The 22,500-nt window shown below is 35.4% G+C and overlaps 1 protein-coding gene across 3 annotated transcripts in view; it reads right to left on the bottom strand.

Moving 5' to 3' along the window:
- LOC115212769 (protein lifeguard 1) overlaps positions 1–22,500 on the bottom strand; it is a 64,955-nt gene that overhangs the window by 21,792 nt on the left and 20,663 nt on the right. For all 3 annotated transcript variants that reach the window (XM_036504100.1, XM_036504101.1, XM_029781442.2), the window contains exons 2-10: positions 14,246–14,340; positions 11,738–11,816; positions 9,417–9,470; positions 6,507–6,597; positions 6,240–6,277; positions 5,281–5,326; positions 3,119–3,160; positions 2,109–2,198; positions 192–239 (exon numbers count right to left, since the gene is read on the bottom strand). In XM_036504100.1, coding sequence (XP_036359993.1) covers positions 192–239; positions 2,109–2,198; positions 3,119–3,160; positions 5,281–5,326; positions 6,240–6,277; positions 6,507–6,597; positions 9,417–9,470; positions 11,738–11,816; positions 14,246–14,321 — 564 coding nt within the window. In that variant the 5' untranslated portion in view covers positions 14,322–14,340. The remainder of the gene's footprint in view (positions 1–191; positions 240–2,108; positions 2,199–3,118; positions 3,161–5,280; positions 5,327–6,239; positions 6,278–6,506; positions 6,598–9,416; positions 9,471–11,737; positions 11,817–14,245; positions 14,341–22,500) is intronic.

Genomic DNA, 22,500 nt, shown 5'->3' with positions numbered 1-22,500 from the left:
TTATATTAAAGTTTAAATTCATTACCAAGTAGTCAGCATTCCATCATTTTAATCCCCCAGTCACTGTGTCTCATTGTAGCTACAACAAAATGCTATCATCCTCTTAAATCTTTAATGAGATGGCTGAAGTGCTCCAAGTACACACTGTAACTTTTAAAATAAAACAACAATAGAAAGGAAATTTTACTTACAAAACTGAAAAGTAGAGCTCCTAAAGCAGCATAGGCCAAAGTAGCATACTAGAAAAATAAACAAAAAAAAACAAACGTTAGAATTGTCAAAGATTCATTCAAAATAAACATATATAAACTGAAAAAGCATTGTCTTTGGTCAGTAAGTTTTATTTCCTATTTGCTAGAAATTAAAGGAAATGACAACAATTCCCTTCAAACTTTGCTTTTATGACCTGGACATCAATGTTTTGAAACTCACTTATTTTCCATTTCATTTCAGATGGATTCAATACTGAGTTGCTCAAGCAGAAATATCATTACAGCAAATATTCTGCTCAGTGCCACAGATTTGCTGGTCAGTTGCTTGACTGTAACTAGTTGAGCATGTCCCTTAGTGGCTGATAATATGTGCATCTATGATCATGAGCAGGAATAGTGGGGGAGCATCACAGCCATGTGTTAAGAGGAATTCTTTGGGGGTTTGAATAAATGTAACAAAAGCAAAGTTTGAAGGAAATATTAGCCATTTTCATACTTTCTAGAGGTAAGCAAATGGGAAATAACAGTTACTACCCAGGATAAAAATTGTGTTACAATGTAATTTTAAATTATTATACATTGAATCAAAACTTGCTTGCATTCTCTAAGATGACCAACCAATGCCAGCATTAAAGGATGATGATGATGATCTAATGGTACATTATCTATCTTTTTTTGAGTACTCTCATTCTTTTAGAGACAGTCCAAGAAAAATAAATAATTTCCAATGTTCTCTTTTCTATGCTTGTATGGGTTGGGTGGAGTTCACTGAAGCAAATTTTCAATGGCTGATGCCTTTTCTTGTTTCCGACTCTCACTTGTTCTGTTCTAAGCAAAATAATGTTTCCCCATGACTAAACGCGCTTTCACAGAATGTTGAAATGAACAACACTGTTTGTATGACAGTGACATTCATTTACAATATCAAGTCAAGATGACATACACACCTATACAATGAGCTTCTTCCAGTTTTAGTGTACTAAATCCACTCACAGGGTTTTGGTCAGCTCAGGGTTATAGTAAAAGACACATGCCCAAAGGATCAAGCAAAGGGACTAAACCCAAAACCACATAGATGGGAAGCATGCTTTTCAAATACACAGCCACAACCTGTACCTAATATATATTATTCCTCCCCTTGTTTCAGTCATTTGAGTGTGGCCATACTGGAGCACCACCTTTTGTTGAACTAATCAAACCCAGGACTTATTCTTTGTAAGCTTAGTACTTATTCTATTGGTCTCTTTTTGCTGAACCATTAAGTTACAGGGACGTAAACACACCAACATCAGTTGTTAAGCAATGGTGAGGAGGACAGACACAGACACACAAATACATACACACACACACATATATATATACACACACACACACATATATATATACACACACACACACACATATATATATACACACACACACACACATATATACACACACACACACACATATATATACACCACACACACACACATATATATATACAACACACACACACACATATATATATACACACACACACACACATATATATATATATATATATATATATATATATATATAACACACACACACACACACACATATATATATATATATATATATATATATATATATATAAGACAGGCTTCTTTCAGTTTCTGTCTACCAAATCCACTGACAAGGTTTTGGTCAGTCCAAGGCTATAGTAGAAGACACGTGCCCAAGGTGCCACGAACTTGGACTGAACCCGGAACCATATGGTTGGGAAGCAAGCTTCTCACCATACAGTCACTCTTGCGCCTATAGAAACTATAATTCTATTTCTCCAACAATTTTATTTTGCTGTAAAGAAATTTTAACAAATTTCAATTCATAACTAATTTTCTATTCATAAATGAAAATAAAAGATCTTACTCTGTTTTGAATGATTGCACAAAGGATTCCGAAGACAAAGAGCACAATTAGAAACACGAACAGCAGGCCTCCCATTGTCGTGAAATCCCACTGAAATAAAATATTTTTTTAAATGAGAAAAAAGTAAACAAAATTAATAAACCGAAGCAGGAAAATATTACAAATACTGATAAAAATATTCTAAAATATACTACTGAAATGTTTAAAATTTACTTAATTCAAAATCTACAAATTTCATTATCATCAATTCATGTACATATTCACTGCTGATGAAGGTTGAGCAGTTTGACAAGATCCAGTGAGGCCAAGGACTGCATCACAATCCAGTGTTTGCTTTGGCATGGTGATGCCCCTTCTTTATGCCAATCACTTCACAGCATGTACTGGGTGCTTTCTTCATACTACCAGTACTAGTGAAGTTGCCATTCAGCTTGCAAGACAACAAACCCTACAGTGTAACTTTATGCAAGGAGATGAGGAGTGAAGCAAGAGTAAAAGTATGAGAGAGTAGGGCCAGAGTAGAAAAGGTTTCTTGCTGTAGAGGAGCGACATGACTACTCATATTTTGGAAGAGAAATAGGGAATGATCAGGTGGAGCTGGAAAGTGATAAAAATAGTGGAGCAGGAGTCAGGTGGACTTCAAGGTACAAGATGGGCAGGAATAAGTGGAGCAGGAGATTTCTGTAGTACTACATACGTTTGTCCACTTGTTTATTAGATAAATTCAGATAAATATGGTACTTAAGTTGAGGCACCAGAATTTAGTATGGTATTATCCATACAATTTCAAAATAAGGTGATTAAAATCAAAATAAGCAACAAGGATATCCAGAGATAATGCATGGATATCCTTGTTGCTTATTTTGATATATATATATATATACATATCATCATTCATATATATATATATATATATATATATATATATATATATATATCATCATATATATATATATATATTTGGCAATATATAAATAACAATAGTCTTATATTAATAATACAACACTTACTTTTGTCTGGAAGGCAAACAGTGTCAATGCAGCAGATACAAGCTAGAAAAAAAAAAGCAAATGAAAGAACATGAAGTAGTGGTAATTTTAGGACATCATTAAATGATTTCAAACAATTTTACCAAGTGACCAAGAAGATAAAGGAAATGTGCATCTGGTTCTCCAGACATAATTGCAAAGGCATTCCACCCACAAATTTAAATTCTGACTCTACAAGAAGAGATTAAAGTAGAACCTGTTATATTCATCAGCAACAGTAATAAGACTATGTACCCTATAAGACGATTCTTATAACAAAACCAACACTACACATACACATCTCTTGTTTCGGTCATTAGACTGTGGCCATGCTGGGGCACTACTTCAAAAGGTTTAGTTGTACAAATTGACTCCACCCCCAGTATTTTTTTTCAAGTCCGGTACTTATTCTATTAGTTTCCTATTGCCAAATCACTAAGTTACAGGAATGTAAACAAACCAACACTAGTTGTCAAACTGTTGGCAGCAGTGGGGTAGACAAACACACGCAAGCAAATACACACACACAATGGGCTTCTTCAATTCTCATTTACCAAATCCACTGATCAGCCCAGGACTAAAGTAGAAAACACTTGCCCAAGTTTCCACACGGTGGGCCTAAATCCAGAACCACATGGTTGGTAAGCAAGCTTCTTATCACACAGCCACACCTTTATATACATAAGACAAAAATCACAGACATCACATTAACTTTCACCCAACATATACAGGATACAACTAAAACAAACAGAAATTAAACATACAGGAAATAATTATTGGGGCAACAAACAAACTATTGAGCCATGGCACATTTATATTGACTATAGGCAACACTTAGCATACCACACTTGTCTGAAACACTATTTTCTCTTGTACCAACAATTACAAACTATCTACATAAGGAACATCAAATCAATAGAACATGTTTTTAACAAAATTAACTCTCTTTTACTTGTTTCAGTCATTTGACTGCGGCCATGCTGGAGCACCGCCTTTAATCGAGCAACTCGACCCCGGGACTTATTCTTTTGTAAGCCCAGTACTTATTCTATCGGTCTCTTTTGCTGAACCGCTAAGTAACGGGACATAAACACACCAGCATCGGTTGTCAAGCAATGCAAGGGGGACAAACACAGACACACAAACACACACACGCATATATATATATATATATATACATATATACGACGGGCTTCTTTCAGTTTCCGTCTACCAAATCCACTCACAAGGCTTTGGTCGGCCCGAGGCTATAGTAGAAGACACTTGCCCAAGGTGCCACGCAGTGGGACTGAACCCGGAACCATGTGGTTGTTAAGCAAGCTACTTACCACAAAGCCACTCCTGCGCCCATGGAGTGGCTATATAACTAATCAACTATGTGATTTAATTATAACTCAATGTTGTTGCTCTAATCCATTGAGGCCTTACTACATTTCCAATCACAACAAGCATCAAGACAACACACCTAAAATTTATTGCAACAAAAACATTTTGGTTTAGAGGTGAAAAATTATTTTTAAGAACGTCAATATTTGTTATTCTGCCTGTATAGGATATCTTCAGCATTTGTCTCATTAATTCTATAGTTTTTAATTACTTAATCAAAGGAGGAAAAGTAGTGTCCATCACCCCCTTTTCAGAGTCTCTAAGAAAGGAGAAATATCTTCAGACCAAAAACTGGTACAAATACTCTCAACAATCGACTGTCCTGCTGACAGACTTCAAGACATTCTCTGTATACCAAATTTCACTCTAGATTTGGTTGGATCAGTATGGTAGAAGATCCTTGTCCATGATGTCATGTTTAGGATCAAACTCAAAACTCCATAGTTGTGAAGCAAATGACTACATAGCCATTCCTGTTTTTTTAACATAAAGAGGCAACAGGCTAAGTTTACTGTACTTCTGATGAGAAAATACAACCTTAAAAACTTAGTGATAACCAAGAAAGTGAAAGGAAGGACCCAGAGAAGACATAGAGAGAAGATACTCAATGACATTAATAGAAGGCTATATTAAAAACTGACCAAATAACTTGCTAAATCTTGTATAATACAGGAGGAGATAAAGGTCCATGATTGCTGATGTCTGTATTCATAGCACAAAAAGAAAAAATTAAGATCAATCTTAAAAGTAATACTTACTGCTGTGATACCAACAGCTATTAACACTGCATCTTGATCATAATGGCTTTAAAACAATACAAATGAGAATTTTAAGTTTTAATAAATATCAAAAAGAATATTTTGGAAACAGGATTTACTTTCAAATGTATTTTATTTCATCATTAAGATAAATAACAGTATTTAATTGGATATGTATAGCCTTCATACTTCTTATATTTTTTTTTTCTGAGTCAATCACTGGACTGCAGCTGTGCTAGGGTTCCTCTGTCAAGTATTTCATTACAATATATTGATCCCAGTACTTTAATCAATCAATATAGATCAGATAAGTTATACTTTTTGCTTGACATCAGTTTTACACTCACAGACAAATGAGCAAATCTGTAGATAACTTAACCATGCCATCTTTTTTAATCTTAACTCAGAGATACAATGCAAATCAGAAATAAAAGTTGTTTGTTAGTTAGTTAGTTAGTTAATTTTTGGTTCAAAAAGCAAAAAGCAAGGCCATGTAGTGGGACATGGAGTTATGTACAGGGTGGTGTTCATGTAAAGAGTTCAGGCCATTTGTGGTCAAGGGAGACTTTGAACCGAGCGGTCGTCGGCATCTTCACCATCTCGTCCTGCAGCTTATTCCACGGATCCACAACCCGGACGGAGAAAGCCCCTCTCCTTCGATTGAGATGAAATCGTTGTAGATAGAGCTTTTTGGAGTGACCCCACAGCCCAAGCTCTGGAGCAGGAGTGAAGAACAGCTCTTTCGAGAGGTTACACTTTCCACTTATGATGTTGTGAGCAAGAATGAGATCACCACGGCATCATCGTTTTGTGTTAACATATTTAATGATGCAAGCATTAAGAAAACAATAATACATTTAATAAAGATTAACAAGAAATATATATTTCTAAAATAACTTTTCAAAAAATTATTCTTAAAAAATCCACCTAACCAAGAATGGTAAATAATTTTTGCTCACCTTGAAATTGCTCCAAGTAAAAATCCTTCACAAACAGTCTGGAATTCAATAAATTAAATCATTTAAAAAAGCTGAAGATTTTATAACAAAAAGATTACTCATTTTTAAAATGTTTACGGATTAATCAAATTTTTCATAGAAACAATTACGAGATAAATTAGAACCATTATTTAACGGAATTGTGGGTGAACTCAAAGGTCATTAGTTTTTGACAAATTAAAGTCAACAAATTAAAATCAATAAAATAAATGCTTAAGGCATACTTACAAAGACACACAAAACGATGAAGTTGGTAGGAAACTGTCGTCTTATATCAGGGCAGCAAGCCAGCATTATAAGTGTAACGAAGGTTAATACTCTAAAAGAAAACACAGAAAAGAAGTTTTACAATACATTCATGTAACTGTAAGGATATTCACAAGGATCTAAAGTATAAAATCTTAAAAGACAAATGGTGTAAAGTGCAAAAAGGGAATCTATACAAGGATATGAAAAGTAGATATATTTCTAACAATTCCTGTCTGCAAAGTTCTTGACCAAATCTTCAATCCAGCTACCATTCCAAGTTAAACAGCTTTACTTTTATATTATAAAATTTTTTGTGAATCACAAGCATTGGCATTAGGAAGGGCATCCAGTTGTAGAAACCATGTCACAACGAACAATTGGAGTCTGGACAGCTCATGTCAAACCATCCAACACATGCCAACATGGAAAATGGACATTAAAGAATAATGATTACGACAGCTCAGAAATTATTACAAATACCACAAAATATTTTTTGTAGCCAACAGTCTGTAGCTTATACCAATATACAAGGGGCGTTCAATAAGTAATGCCCCTGACCCATAGCAGTAGAGCAATGAAACTTGGCACAGTTATTAGTCTTTTTCTACATAGGAACCACCCAGAGTTACGCATTTCTCCCATCGTTTGATGCGGCTCTGGAGACCGTTTTTGTAGAAGAACCCAGCTTGGTCCTCCAACCTCAACGTGACTTCAGAAATCAAGGCTGCATCATCTGGGAAACGCTTTCCTTTCAAAAACAACTTCATGATTGGGAAGAGGTGAAAATCAGAGGGTGCAAGGTCAGGAAAGTAGGGGGGGATGGGGAGGAGTTCATAGCCATACGCCTGTGCTTCTGATCTGGTGACAAGCGAGTTGTGGACCGGAGCGTTGTCCTGCAGGAGGAGGATGCCTTTGCTGATCTTGCCCCGCCTCTTGATTTTGATAACTTCTCTTAATTTCCTCAAAAGTGAAGCATAATAGGCTCCTGCAATTGTGGTACCCTTTGCCAGAAAATCTGTCACCACTACTCCGTCCTGGTCCCAGAAGACTGAGCATGACCTTGCCAGCAGAGGGCTGCACCCATGCCTTCTTTGGAGGGGGTGAGTCACGGTACTTCCACTGCATTGACTGGGCTTTGGTCTCTGGATCATCGTGATGGACCCAGGTTTCATCCTGTGTAATCAGTCTTTTGAAAAATTTTGACTCATCTTCTTGGCACATCTCCAAATTCACCCTCGAGCACTCGACGCGTCTTGCTTCTGGAAAGGCGTGAGCAACCTGGGAATCCATCTGGCAGACACCTTTTGCATATGCAAATGGTCATGAATGATAGTTTCCACAGACCCGGTACTAATCTTGACCTCATGGGCTATTTGGCGAATAATTATGCGTCGATCTTCCAAAATGGCAGCCTCAACTTGACGGACAGATGCCTCATCAATGGCAGAAGGGGGCGACCAGATCTGCTCAACAGGCTCCATTTCACACTTGACTCGGTTCAAACACCTGTAAATCAGGAACCACAATTAATTCAGAGCTGTAATTTGCCACTTACTCTATAGAGATATAAATGATTGCACATGCAAAATTTCAGCTAGATCAAACAACTGCAAGTGGGTCAGAGGCATTACTTATTGAACATCCCTCGTAAATGCCATCTAATTTTGGTACAAAGCCAGCGATTTTGAGGGGAGGGAACAAGTTGATTATATCAATCCCAGTGCTCTACTGGTACTTATTTTATTAACTCCAAAAGGAGGAAAAGCAAAGTCAACCTTGACAGAGACTTAGAAATAATAACATTTCTATTTTTGAAAACCAGTGGATGTGTTCCACTGAAATTAGGTAAATAATCCTTCGAACAGATGGTCAGCAGCGACGCCTGCTGGGTTTGGCTACTCTGCATTGATAAAGGGCAAATACCCCGAAACATGTCTGCAGATGCCTGACCAGCAAGGGAAAGTGGCTGACCTCCCCTGTTCAAAGGTTATAATGAACACAGGTTCATGTGTCATATAGCTAGCTAGAGGCGATGGCCTCTTGGAGCTAATCAACGGCAGCTTTAGTCTTATATTTATGGACTGCCATATTAGCTTGGCGATAACTGTTAATATCCAGTACTGCTGCCGTAGTCTCCTTTAGAGAGACTTAGAAATAATAATATTTATATATATATATATATATATATATATATATATATACACACACACACACACACACACATCTATCATTAGCAATCAAATATGACCTAGTAGTATATACTATGCTTTCTCTTATTGCTTTAGCTACCTATATGGCTGTGAGCAAACAGACACCCTCTTGGCTCTCCTACCACTGACGTAGTGATGGACAAAGGGAGAGAGTGAGAGTTGCACCAGCATGGGTTATTTGTCACTATCTATACTATTATTTGCACCCTCTGCAAATCATGTCCAGCAAGTGTGGCAGAGTAGGCTCATCAAACCAATATGATCTAAAACTCAAATTCACAGCCTCCACATTAGACTGTAGTTGATGGAGAGAACATGCTGAGGCTTTTGTCCAGCAGTGGACTGGACATAGGCAATCCACAATTAAAACACTATAAAAAAAAATGCAATTACCATATTCTCCAGCAAACAAGTAAAATTTTTCAGACCAAAATTTACAGCCAAACATGGTAGGTCAACTAATACATCAAGACAGGTTTTGGAGAAGCAAAACCAAAAAATTCCATGTGAAATGCAGCAGTATTTGGAAAGTTGATGATGTTGGCTTGTATACCAGAAAAAATGGTAATCTAATTATATTATTATTTAAATTGTAAGGTGAATAGCAGCAATGTTTAAGGAAGGAATTCTTTGACATAATTTCTAACGCTTCATAATGTTTACACTTTTTAATACTTACAATGCTAAATACCACATCCATGGATTCTGATTCGAGTATTCTCTGACTGGTGTTCTGAAAGTAATAACACATGATATAAGTAATAACACATGATAATAACAATTAGCATTTCTTTTAACACATTATTTCTAATTTCCTTTTATAATTTATTCATAACCATACAGTGTGAAAATGTTAGTCTTTATTTTACCAAAATTAACATTAACAATGAAATTTAACAATGTTAAAAAGAAAGCATTTTCCACCCAGGATCTTTACCAGCATACCACTAGGCATGTTAACAAACAGTCTTTCACGTTGTTATTCATAATAAATTTGATGTTACTCTCACTACTGAGGCCCTGCATCAATAAATGTTCTATTGTTATTCCTTAAGTTTGCTTTAAAATAACGTCAATCTAACAGTTACACACACATCACTTCATAGATTTCAATAATGCAACCCTACATACAAAGAAAGTAAAAAAGGATATGCAATAATGTAAAAAAAAAAAAAATACTGTGCCAAACATGGCATGGCTGTGTGGTAAAAAGTTTGCTTCTCAACCACATGGTGTCTGGGTTGACCCACTGCATGGGACCTTGGGCAGCCTCAGGTAACCAAAGCCTTGTGAGCAGATTTAGTAGGGAGAAACTGAAATAAGCCTGTCGTATATGTGCGTGTCTTTGTGTCTGTGTTTGTCTCTCACCTCTGCTTGACAACCAGTGTTGGTGTGTTTACATTCTTGTAACTTAACAGTTTGGCAAAAGAACCCAATAGAATAGGTGCCAAACTTAAAAAAAAAAGTACTAAAGTTGACTAAAATTTCTTCAATGTGGTGCCCCAGCATCACCACAGATCAATGATTGAAACAAGTAAAACATAAAAGACTTAAGTTATTACTGAGTTTAAGGCATCGAGCTGGCAGAATTGTTAGCACGCTGGACAAAATGCTGAGCAGTACTTCACCCACCACAACTTTGTGAGTTCACATTCCGCCAAGGTCAACTTTGCCTTTCATCTTTTCAAGGTTGATAAGTACCAGTGAAACACTGGGGTCAATGTAATCGACTTAACTACTCCCACAAAATTTCAGGCCTTGTGCCTTTAGCAGAAAGGATTGCTGAGTTTTATCATTCTTGCACTGCATGTTGCCAATTGTCACAATTCTTTGTCATCTTCTAATGGTTCAGCTTCTTGAGATGAAACTTCAATTCAATGCAGTGACATCTACCCATCACCTATTATCACTCATCTCTATCCTTCACTCCTTTTTGCCATCACCCATGCAAAACTATCTTCTACCACTCTCACTGCTACTCATTTTTATCACAAGCCATCAGTCTCTCATAACCCATTTTTATTGTTAACCCAACATGCTGCTTGTGATTCCTATTCAATTTCCTGACCAACATACAGTTATCACTCCCTCTCCTGTTACCCTGTCACTGTTTCCCCTCATCTCACACACACTTCTTTGATCAACATAGTCATTACTCTCCTGTTCACAGTGTCACATTTATTTTGAAAAGATATAGACAATATAGAGAGGGTTCTAGTCATATAGATGAAAATCCAACCTCCCTTGGACTGGCGACACGATAAAGTGCACCATGTACATGCTAAACAAAGACAACACTGGTTAGAGAAGACTTTAGTTTCAGCAAGTGCAATGATAACCTCTCTAATTCTGATACCATGATAGCAAGCACCAAGTACACTCTGTAGAGTGATTGAAGTATGTCTGTCTAGCTGCAAAAACCATGCTAGAAATGGAATATACAAGTAAAAAATAGTCCCCCCAATTCATCTAAAGGACAGTAACTCTAAAAAAGTATACACTTGGATGTAATGATCAGTCCAACCCATACCAGAATGAAAAGCAGATGTACAATAGTTATTGTGTATATACTGGTTTTATATTAATTAGTTACCATGACCTTTGTAGGCCCTCTAAGATATGTGAGATTGATGTAGTGGATATCTGGTTTCTATAAAGTAGACATCTGCCAGAAAATAGAGAACAGCAAAGGTCTTGCATCTACAGAATGAGGATCAGTTGGAATGATAAGAGCAGAGTAGACAGGTGTAACATCAAATGAGTTTGGGTAGAGATGGTATGCAATTTGTTAGTTTAGATTGCAGAAGATGTAGAAGAGAAAGAAAACAATGATACTGTTTGTGTGAGCCAATAGTTAAAGCATACTGGTGAATGAGTCAGTAGAATGTCTTTTTTTTCTTTTTAAATCATTTTTATGTAGCAGCACATGACATTGCATTGCTTTACAGCAAAATGTTTGAGTGACATCTGTTAATAAACAAAAACAATTGGAAAGCTTACACATAAAGGAAAAGTGCTATGATGCCAAGAGTAACCATCAGCTGGAGCATAAGAATTCCATAAACCTTTCGAATAAAACCTGGAAAATAGAATTAACAAGTTTAAAATGGTAATCCAAATATTTTTTTCCTAAATATGCAAATCCTATACAAAATGTAACATTATGTGAATAAATATATTTTGTTTGTTAGGAATCATACTGAATTTTTTAACCCTTACTATCATAATTCAAGAGGTGCACACAGAACAGCAAGAATCCAAACAATAACATATCTGTTCATTTTCAATATGTTCTAAAAGATTCAAATGTGAACTTCTGATGACTACTGATTGTCATCATCATCATTTAATGTTCATGTTGAATGCTAGCATGGGTTGGACAGTTTGACAGGATCTCATGTCAAAGGACTTCATCAAGCTCTGTCTGTTTTGCCATGGGTCTTTATGGTTGGATGCCCTTCCTAATATCAATCACTTCACTGTGTGGACTCATCAAAGAAAAATCTTCCCCCTTTAGACAATGTGTTCATAACACACACAATTCACCTGCGTAAGTTGATTTTGAGACATCACAGTGTTTTGACCTTATTTTCTGTCTCCTCAAAGCTACCCTGGATCAATGAATCTAACAAAAGTACACAAGCTGTTTGCTGATTTCCTTAACAATTTCTATGCTGTAAGCACCTCATGTTGCCATACAAATTTTCTCCCTTCTCAATGTGACAGTTACGGGGGAGAAAACTCATACTGTAACATGATGCGCCTCAACATATTAAAGGTTAAACAAGAATCTGTACTCTTGTTAGATTCATCAGTCTGAGATAGCTTTGAATGAGATGTACAATAAAATCAAAATATAGCAGTGTCTCAAAGTCCTCTTACAGCAGTGTGTAATGAACAAATTGTCTAGGGGGAGATGTTCACTGGTGATGAAAAATAGCAGCAATCAAAGATTCACATTCGAATCTACCAAAACATATTTTGTAGTTTTATATGTGCCACTGTAATAATCAACACCCACCCCCACAAAAAAGAAGAAAAAATCATAATGCAATGGTAAAGTTTTAAACCTTCAGCAAATAAAATACAAAGTAAATAATATGTAAATATTTAACAAAGAGAATAGTTGTTTCTGAGTTTTGGCACAAGACCAATAATTTCAAGGCAAAATACCACCATAGTTGCTTGTCTTCTTTTATTTTTCAAAACTTTTTCAACAGAATAACCATACTGACACTGAAGTAGTAACCACATGTTACTCTTTTCTTTACTCTTTTTACTTGTTTCAGTCATTTGACTGCAGCCATGCTGGAGCACAGATACACATATATGACAGGCTTCTTTCAGTTTCCATCAACCAAATCCACTCACAAGGCTTTGGTTGGCCTGAGGCTATAGTAGAATACACTTGCCCAAGGTGCCACGCAGTGGGACTGAACCCAGAACCATGTGGTTGGTAAGCAACCTACTTACCACACAGCCACTCCTACGCCTATAGCAGGTAATATACATATAAAACTATAATCAGATGATTGCATGTCATTGAGGAGTGTCCTCACCTGTTACAATTTGTTTCAAATTCATAAAAACAATCTGATTCATGTAATTAAATCTAAAAAAAGCTTTAAATTGATTTGTTGTGATTTTGATGTGATAAGAATCTAATCCGGTTACCAATTATCAGTTTTTGCAGTACTAACTGGAGACATCATTGCAGACATTATACTACTAAAATCCATTTCTTCAAGTTCCAAAAGGTTCATTACAGAAAATTTTCATATGGCCATCATACTTGCTTTTGATAAAAATAAATCTGTTTTTATTACTATCTGGAAGCTCTATTTTTTCTTGCTGCAGCAACAAGTTATTACAACAAAGCTTCTGTCATATCTGGGTCATAGAGTGAATAAATCATTATTAACTGTTGACAGCAATGTCATATTGCAATTTTGTTTAATTGAAGCCATAGTTACAGGAGTGGCTGTGTGGTAAGTAGCTTGCTTACCAACCACATGGTTCCAGGTTCAGTCCCACTGCGTGGCACCTTGGGCAAGTGTCTTCTACTATAGCCTCGGGCCGACCAAAGCCTTGTGAGTGGATTTGGTAGATGGAAACTGAAAGAAGCCTGTCGTCTATGTGTATATATGTGTGTGTGTGTATCTGTGTTTCTGCCCCCAACATTGCTTGACAACCGATGCTGGTGTGTTTACGTCCCCATAACTTAGCGGTTCAGCAAAAGAGCCCGGTAGGCTTACAAAGAATAAGTCCTGGGGTTGATATTTGCTTGACTAAAGGTGGTGCTCCAGCATGGCCACAGTCACATGACTGAAACAAGTATAAGAGTAAGAGTAATCTTTTATGGTCAAAAGTTTCATTCAATTGAATAGCTAAGCTCTAACACTGAGCCGGTAGACAAAATAGCAAATAAAACACGTGAAACACAATGACATCACAAACATGCTGACAAGAAGTGGAAAAATATAATTAGTAAATTTATGATAAGCTTACCCATTCGAATGGTTTTTTCACTGAATTCGAAATTAAATCCAGTGTATGCATTGTTAGCAGCCTCTGGTTCATACATTTTTGAAAATTTGGATTAACTGTTTAAATAAATGAGATCAAAATATCAAAATTAAATGTATAACATTACAAACATCATAATTATTAGAGGAAGAGAAAAAGAAAATCAAATTTGAAAAATTACTTCTGTATTTCAGTGTAATAAATATCCTTATACAATAAACTTTAAAAAACAAAAACAAAAAAAAAACCTTCACTAACATTTATTGTTTGCATTAGAAATTTAATACCTTCATTGGTTTTCACAAAGAATACCTTATTCTTCACAGAAGATGTATTTTCACACTTAGAGAACTCACAAATACATCTAATTATGGAGGACTACTGGTTTTAAAGAACTACAGAAATTTTAGATTCATAATGCAAAAATTATCTAAATAGTCTACAGCAGTAATATTTTACTCTTTCAGCTTATAAGTTATAGCTAAGTAGAAGGCTAATAAAAAGCAGAAAGCAAAACTAAAAAGAATAAAAAACATTCCTCAAAATTGAAAGAAAAATAATTAGCATTAATAATTATTGTGAAAGGCAAAGGAAACAACTCTGAAAAAAAAAATTTCAAATTGATTAAAAATTGAACAAGAACATAGCGTGAAGTAACTTTTGGTAAATAGGATAACTTTAAACTTGCTTCACTTTTATTAGAATCCCTCAATGAAACAAAGTTTTACTTGAACAGTCTTCACTTAACCCAACACTGCAGCTTAGTCAAAGAGACAAGCTAAGACAAGTCTTAAATGATGACCACAGCAGTTCACCATCACAGGAGCATTTGCAGATGGACCTCCTAACAAAATGAACTTGTGCCAAACACAAACACACATGCACTCCAATTTGGCTAAAGATTTCCTGGGACAAAGCAGTCAGGTAGCAGTACACTGTTGAAACAATATAGGCATTAGCCATTTCTACCAAGCCTTTCAAAGACAGCTTCCTATCAGCCCATCTCTGGATGAGACTGGCCAGCCTGCTCACAACTTCTTCCCACATTTTTTCTCTCTTGAAAGCCCAGCCTGAACCAGATGCCAAACACCTTAACTAGATTCTCTGTTGAATAACAGAAACCATGCACACATATTTGTTTCTACAGATGTTAAGTGGCAAGATATTGATATTAGGAAAAGCTATATCAAACATGCAAACTGGTGAGCAACCAGAAAAACTACCAATGTTCTACATGGCAGAAGGCAAAAGACTGTGGCCAGGAACAGCCAATTGTATTATGGAAACATGGTCTACTGAATGGAGTCAAAGACTGGGAACACTCTGCAAACCTTCCAGAATGGAAAATTAGCCAAGAGATCCTCAACAACAGTGGTAATTGACTAGATATTGTACTCTAATCACTTTCATCAAAACACATGATTCTGATGGAAATCACTGTGCCATATGAAATCAGACTGAAGGAAACCCACATCTGTGTGACTGAGAAATATGACAATTTAGACATGAAACAGAGACATTCTCACATCCAAGCCAAATTCTTCACTATAAAGAAGTTTTTGGGCAAATCTGCCAACAATCTTTGGAATGGCCCAAAATTTCCAGGAAAAAGAGCCAGAGCTCTTAAGGCAATAGTAAAAGCAACTGAAAAGAGTTCCAACTGGATTTGGTCAATGAAAAATGAAAATGATTTTCAGAATGAATAATTCACCTTAGTGAATTCAACTAGTGGCTCAGACCAAAGTGATTATAACATCCAAGGTGCCATGATTCTGGAGCACCTTAACTATCCAGGTAGGTACAGTTTACAATGCAAACAGTCCTACAAAATGTAACAGCAGATGGATACCTAGGAATCATGACCTAGATGCAGCCGAACTCCCTTAGAATGTAAGGAGTCAAGGGCCAGAAGACTTACATGAGGGTGGAAGTTCTCTGAAGGCCTGCTACTGCTCAGCTCCCTCTAAAGTTTCTCACCTCCACAAATCAATACTGGAAGAACGAAAAGCAAAATTGACCATTGTAGGATTTCAACTAAGAATAAAGGATCCGAGAGAAACATCACAAGGTATACTAACAATTCAGCCAATCCACCTTTACAATAACGACAATTTTGGAAACAGAGGATGACAACAATGATACCAGCTTGATTCGCCACCACTTAAAGTTGTAATGAACAATTATAATAGACCAAAAAGAATAAGAATACTTGCCTGTCTAAATGATTATAGTATGTCCTAATGACTGCTTCACTTTGGGTTAGTTACTATGTTTTGCTTTACTCAAATCACAACCAACAATCCTAACAGACCAAAACAACAAGAATCCATACCTATTTTAATAACTACAATGTGTACTAATGAGAAACAATAACTACTACTTTTTGCTATAATTTCTGTTGTTAATTACTTGGTTTCATTGCACTAACCAGTTACTAACTAACTCTTGACATTTCTTCTAAATGCTCTTTGTTTGCTGAGCAGTGAATATAGTGCTAGGTATTCTGTAATTGTTATGTCATTAAAATAATTACTAAAAGTAGAATATTGCAAGATAGCAAGAATTCGTTCACAGCAACGCCTGCCGCTTAAAAAAAGTGAATGAAACGACTGTTAGTCAAAAACTTCTGTAATGTTGGAATATATCTTTGGTTAGTTATACTCTCCTTAAAACTATAAGATTTTAAGAGCGATACAACTTACAAATGTTGACATGCATCCTTTTTGTATGAATAAATGAATTTAAAACAAATACATAGGAAAACAGTGAACTCTTACATTAAATGTAACAATTTTTAACCTTTTAAGCCAATTATTACTACTTTCATAAGTCCAGATCCTACAAGCAACCTAAAAACTATATGGTAGTCATAAGAGTAATTAGAACCAGAATACTTCCTCTATTTTGGGCAGCAAATTATGGTATAAAACAGTTACTAACAATTTAATGAACTACCAAACATTTTTTCTCACAAAAAACAAATTTTAAAGGGGTTTTTTTTTTTTTGCAACACTAACCTAGCTTGGTGCATTTAAATCTATCAAATAAATTTCTATATAGCAATCACTAAGTTTTCTAAATCCAATTTCACACTAACCTGCTTAGCAGTCAATAATCCCCATGCAACCTTTATGACAAATATTCAATTTTTTTCTGAAATTATGTCACTATAATATGCTTACTAACTTAATATGATCTTGTTACAAAGTAAAAAAAAAAATTTTCACAGCATGCCTAATATCTGAAGAAAACTTTAAAAGAGAACACCTCGTATTTAGCGTAAACATTTTGGCTTTTTCATCGAATAAAAACATGCAAAAATGGATACAAACAATATTTTTGATATATCAAATCGAAGTATTTAAATTTACGGGAATTTTAATTTAACAAAAGATAGATAGTTCAACGAGTTTATGTTATTACTTGGGGAGAAAGGTTGATATAATCAATTAATCTCGTCCCCTCAAAACTGCTGGCTTTGTATCTACATTAGAAGTATGTGGTTGATGAGTGGCAGAATGCTTTGCGGTATTTCTTTGTGGTTGCTGAACTGGCAAAATCAATTGGGCATCAAAGAAAATGCTTTGCAATATTTCATCCAGTTCACTACATTCTAAGTTCAACTCCTACTGAGGTCAACTTTGCCTTTTATAATCCACCCAATGTCAATCAAAAAAAAAAAAAAAAAAGGTACCAGTCTATTTCTGGGATCAATGTAATTGACTACCACTGCCCCTCAAAATTCCTGTCCCCGAGTCTAAATTAGAAATAGCAATTATGACAGTAAGTAGGTACCACAAGACTTTTTTTTTCCATTGCTCTATGATTATAGAGCAATGGAAAAAAAAAGTCTTGTGGTATTTATTCCAGCTCATTACATTCTAAGTTCAAATCCTGCAAAGACTAACTAAGCTTTTCATCTTTCCAGGGTTGATAAAAAGTACCAATTAATTTATTTAAGTTGATGTAATAAACTAACACTCTCCTCTGAAAAATTGTTGGCCTTCTGCCTAAATCAGAAGCCATTATCATCATAACACTTAAAATATTACTGGGAAATTCTAAGGGGAAAACTTATGTAGGCTGATTTTTTTTTTTTCATTTCTATTTATTTATTTTTAGTTTAAAACAATATGTTTAAACGTACAGATAAGCATGGTCCCTTGTTTGGGTAAAATAAACAATAGATGCTTTCAAACAAAAACATATCACATGATTATAAATATATACTTTTTTAAATGTTTGCTTAGACAGTATTTAGAAAAATCCAAAATGACAAACACAATTCTCTATTTGACTACAAATATATGGAAATACAAAGAAAAAAACATGAGCAATAGATTACAATACTATTATAATTTTAATATAAAAGAATGACAATTATATAGTAATACAATAAAGAGGAAAAGTAAGAGCTATTTAAGAGGGTTATAATCAAGTGTTTAACCTGTTTAAGATAGTCCTTAAGTGTTTAACTAAGTGCAGTGGTAAAATGAGGATGCATGTCAACATTTGTAAGTTGTACTGCTCTTGAAATCTATAAATTCAAGAATATGATTCACCAAAGACATATTCCAACATTGCAGAAGTTTCTGGCTAAGAGTTGTTTCATCCACTATTCTAAGTGGCAAGCATTGCTGTAAATGAACTCTTGTGATCTCACATTTCATTTTCAGTAATTATCTTAATGACATATAACAATTATAGAATATCGAGCACTACATTCAATTCACTTCACAGCAAATCAATGTAATCGACTTGCACCACCCGCAAAATTTCAGGCCTTATGCCTATAGTAAAAAGGATTCATCATCGTCGTCATCGTTTAATGTTTGCTTTCCATGCTGGCATGGGTTGGATGGTTTGATTATTATTATTATTATTATTAATATTATTTAAGGCAGTGAACTGGCAGAATCGTTAGCACATTGGATGAAATGCTTAGCAGTATTTCACCCATCGCTACATTCTGAGTCTTTCATCCTTTCGGGATTGATATAATCAACTCATCCCCTTCCCCAAAATGGCTGCCCTTGTAACAAAATTTGAAACCATTATTTGACCTGTTGTATGCGATAAAATCAAAAAGACTGAGAACCACTGTTCAGATTTATGCACCTAGATTTTAAAACTCTATATAAATACATTTCATAAAGAAGACCTAAATTACATTTAGCTCAAAAGAACCATCTGGAGAGATTCACAAACGAATGAAAATAGATTTTCTTTTTGCACAGTTAGAGAAAGAAATATCTGAAGAAAACTATAGAAAATATTACAATGACACACAGCAGAATGAAATAAAAAGAATGGTACATATGTTTCCACAAGTGATTCTTTCATCTCCACCTCCTCCGAAACTTTACTGGTTATGACATCAATATATATAAAACTGAGAATGTGTGTGTGTCTGCATGTGTGCATCACTAAAACTCAAGAACTACCCAACCGATTTCATTCAAATTTTACACATGCATTACTTAAGGTCCATGGAGTGTCCTGGGCCAAAAGATTTTCAACTTCTTGCCTAATGCAGGCCTGGAACAATCTCTTACACTAGTTCAGTATTTGACTTCAAAAGTGAAACAATTACATGTCAAAAGTGAAACAATTACTTGTCAAAAGTGAAACAATTACTTGTCAAAAGTGAAACAATTACTTGTCAAAAGTGAAACAATTGCGTGTCAAAAGTGAAACAATAACATCTATATTGTAATGATGTAATAGTTTCACTTTTGTTCTTTTACTTTTAATATTGTTTCATATTGTACCAGTTGCAACGTTGCAAGGTATTTACAGTTACATATAAACCCTTAAATTAACATTTAATACATGTGCTTTGTCCGTCTGTATATTCCCAATGCATTCTACACCACATTCTGTATATGCATGTGTTTCCGCGTTCGATGACATCACATTTTCTATATGAGTGTCTGTGTGTGAGTATACGACTCAGTGTGTGAGTGCTTCTGCCCTTGACAACGTCACATTTTCTGTATGACCGTCTACGTGTGTGTGAGTGTATGAGTGTGCATGCATCTGTGTGTACCTTTCTGCCTTATGTACATTATTCAACTCACACACACATCTACACATACATATACAAATGTGACGACTGACATGCGTTAATGTACGCCCTATCTCTATCCAATCCAAGGATAGCAATTAATTAGTCAAGGATTTGCATAAATCACATGCATCTGGAATTTAATTTACTGATGAGTTCTGTACAGACCTTGCTTGCTCCTACTGAAGATTTGAAATCAAATCTAGAAATTTTCCACATACAGCCTATTGTTCTGTCAATGAAGAACTGAGGAACGCAGATCTATGTGTTTTGCATTTCACTCTTAACCTTTTCTAGGTCATTAACACTTGATATAGATAATGAGTCACCTGTTGTTTCAATAATATATCTTCTGTATATGAGTGTGTCTGTCAGTGTATATGAGTATAAGAATGTTTATGTGTCTGTCAGTGTGTGTGTGTTTCTGCATTTGACATCACATTTTCTATATGTGTGTATGAGTGTGTTTCTGCGTTATCTACGTTATTCAACACACACACCTACACATACAAAATTACTTCCGGACCAGCTGCATGCCTACAAAACTATTGTTAATAGCATATGCTGCTGTAAGGGAGGTATCTTCTTCCTGGGTGCTTCTGGAAGAACAGAAAAAAACATTTGTTACAAAGCTCCTCCTTGCAGAAGTTAGGCAGCACCAGAATATCGTGGTAGCTGTGACTCCTCTAGGATTGCAGCTACTTTGTTGCCAGGTGGCAGGACAGCACACTTGACTTTTAAGCTACCTCTCAATTTAGCAACCTCCAAGATACCTTCATGCAACAGAGGCAGGTCCTTAGGTTTTATTTCATTATCTGCATGAGTGCACCATGGCTCAGAAGGGAACTCTAGAAGCATTAGATACATCCTTCAAAGACATCAAGACTGTCTGACCCCAATGGGAGGTGTAATGCTTTTGTTGTCGGGCGATTTCAGGCAGACCCTTCCTGTCTTTCCCAAAGGCACAAGAACAGGTGAGGTCCAAGCGTGCTTGAAGTCTTCTCCCCTGTGGCGTCAGGTTATGATCCTGACTCTTGCTACTAACATGAGAGCTCAACTAGTGACTAGCAGAACTTAAAATAAGAAATCTGAAGTGGTATAGTTATAAGGGCAACTTTGAAAGAGTAATAGAAAAGGGTGATGAGTCAGAATATTTGGAAGAAAATTATTTAAGCAGGACCCAAGTCATAACCAGCATAGGAGGAGAATGAAGTATTATTTGAAAATGATGTAATCTGCAGACATTAGAATTTATATTTGCAATATTCAAACAGAAGCAAATATAAAAATTGAAACAGTTCATCATTTTGGCAAAATAAAACCAACTAAAAAATAATTTTAATAATTACTAAATCTAAGGCAGTGAGCTGGCAGAATCATTAATGTGATGGGCCAAATGCTTAACAGCATTTCATTCATCTTGAACCTTCAGAGTTCAGATTCCACCAAGGTCAACTTTGCCTTTCATCCTTTCAGAGTCGATAAAATAAGTGGAGGTTGAGCATTGGATTGATGTAATCAACTTACTTCCTTCCCTGAAATTACTGGCCTTGTGCCAAAACTTGAAGCCAATAATAACTAAATCTAATTCCAAACTAATTAGTCAAAAAAATTTTAATTACTACATAACATTACAAATTGGCTTTAAGTTAAAAATTAACTATTCTGAAGGTGGTATAGCTGTATCATTCAATTAAAAGGGAAATAAACTAATAAAATGAGATTTTTCATTTATATATATATGCAAAATTAGCTTAAGATCAGTTTTAATCTACTAAGTTTAATCTATTCTAAACAGAAACCACATGGAATATATTTGAAAAGCAAATATTTGAAAAGCAAATATTTTAAATCTTTTCAAATGATTTACAAAATTATTAATTTTCAAAGAAACTGCTGACCAACTAATTAAAACTGTCCAATGTGAAATACTGAGAAATTGAATACACTATAAAAAGCAATGCTATTGCCACTGATATGAGCAAATGCATGGCACAAGACTTTCCTAGGTGAATTGTGTACCTATAGCACCTTGTGGGTTAACTGTAGCATGCCTCAGGAATTAATTACACAACCCACACTCTTCCTTACACCAACAACCTGTCTATCAACACACACACACACACTCCAACACAGACAACTTTCACTCTCATTTTAACTCTGAGGCCCA

The sequence above is a fragment of the Octopus sinensis genome, linkage group LG6 (genome assembly GCF_006345805.1).
Source record: "Octopus sinensis linkage group LG6, ASM634580v1, whole genome shotgun sequence".
NCBI classification, from domain to species: Eukaryota; Metazoa; Mollusca; class Cephalopoda; order Octopoda; family Octopodidae; genus Octopus; species Octopus sinensis.
Note: the sequence above shows the minus strand (reverse complement) of the source record. Positions and strands in the feature narration are given on the sequence as shown.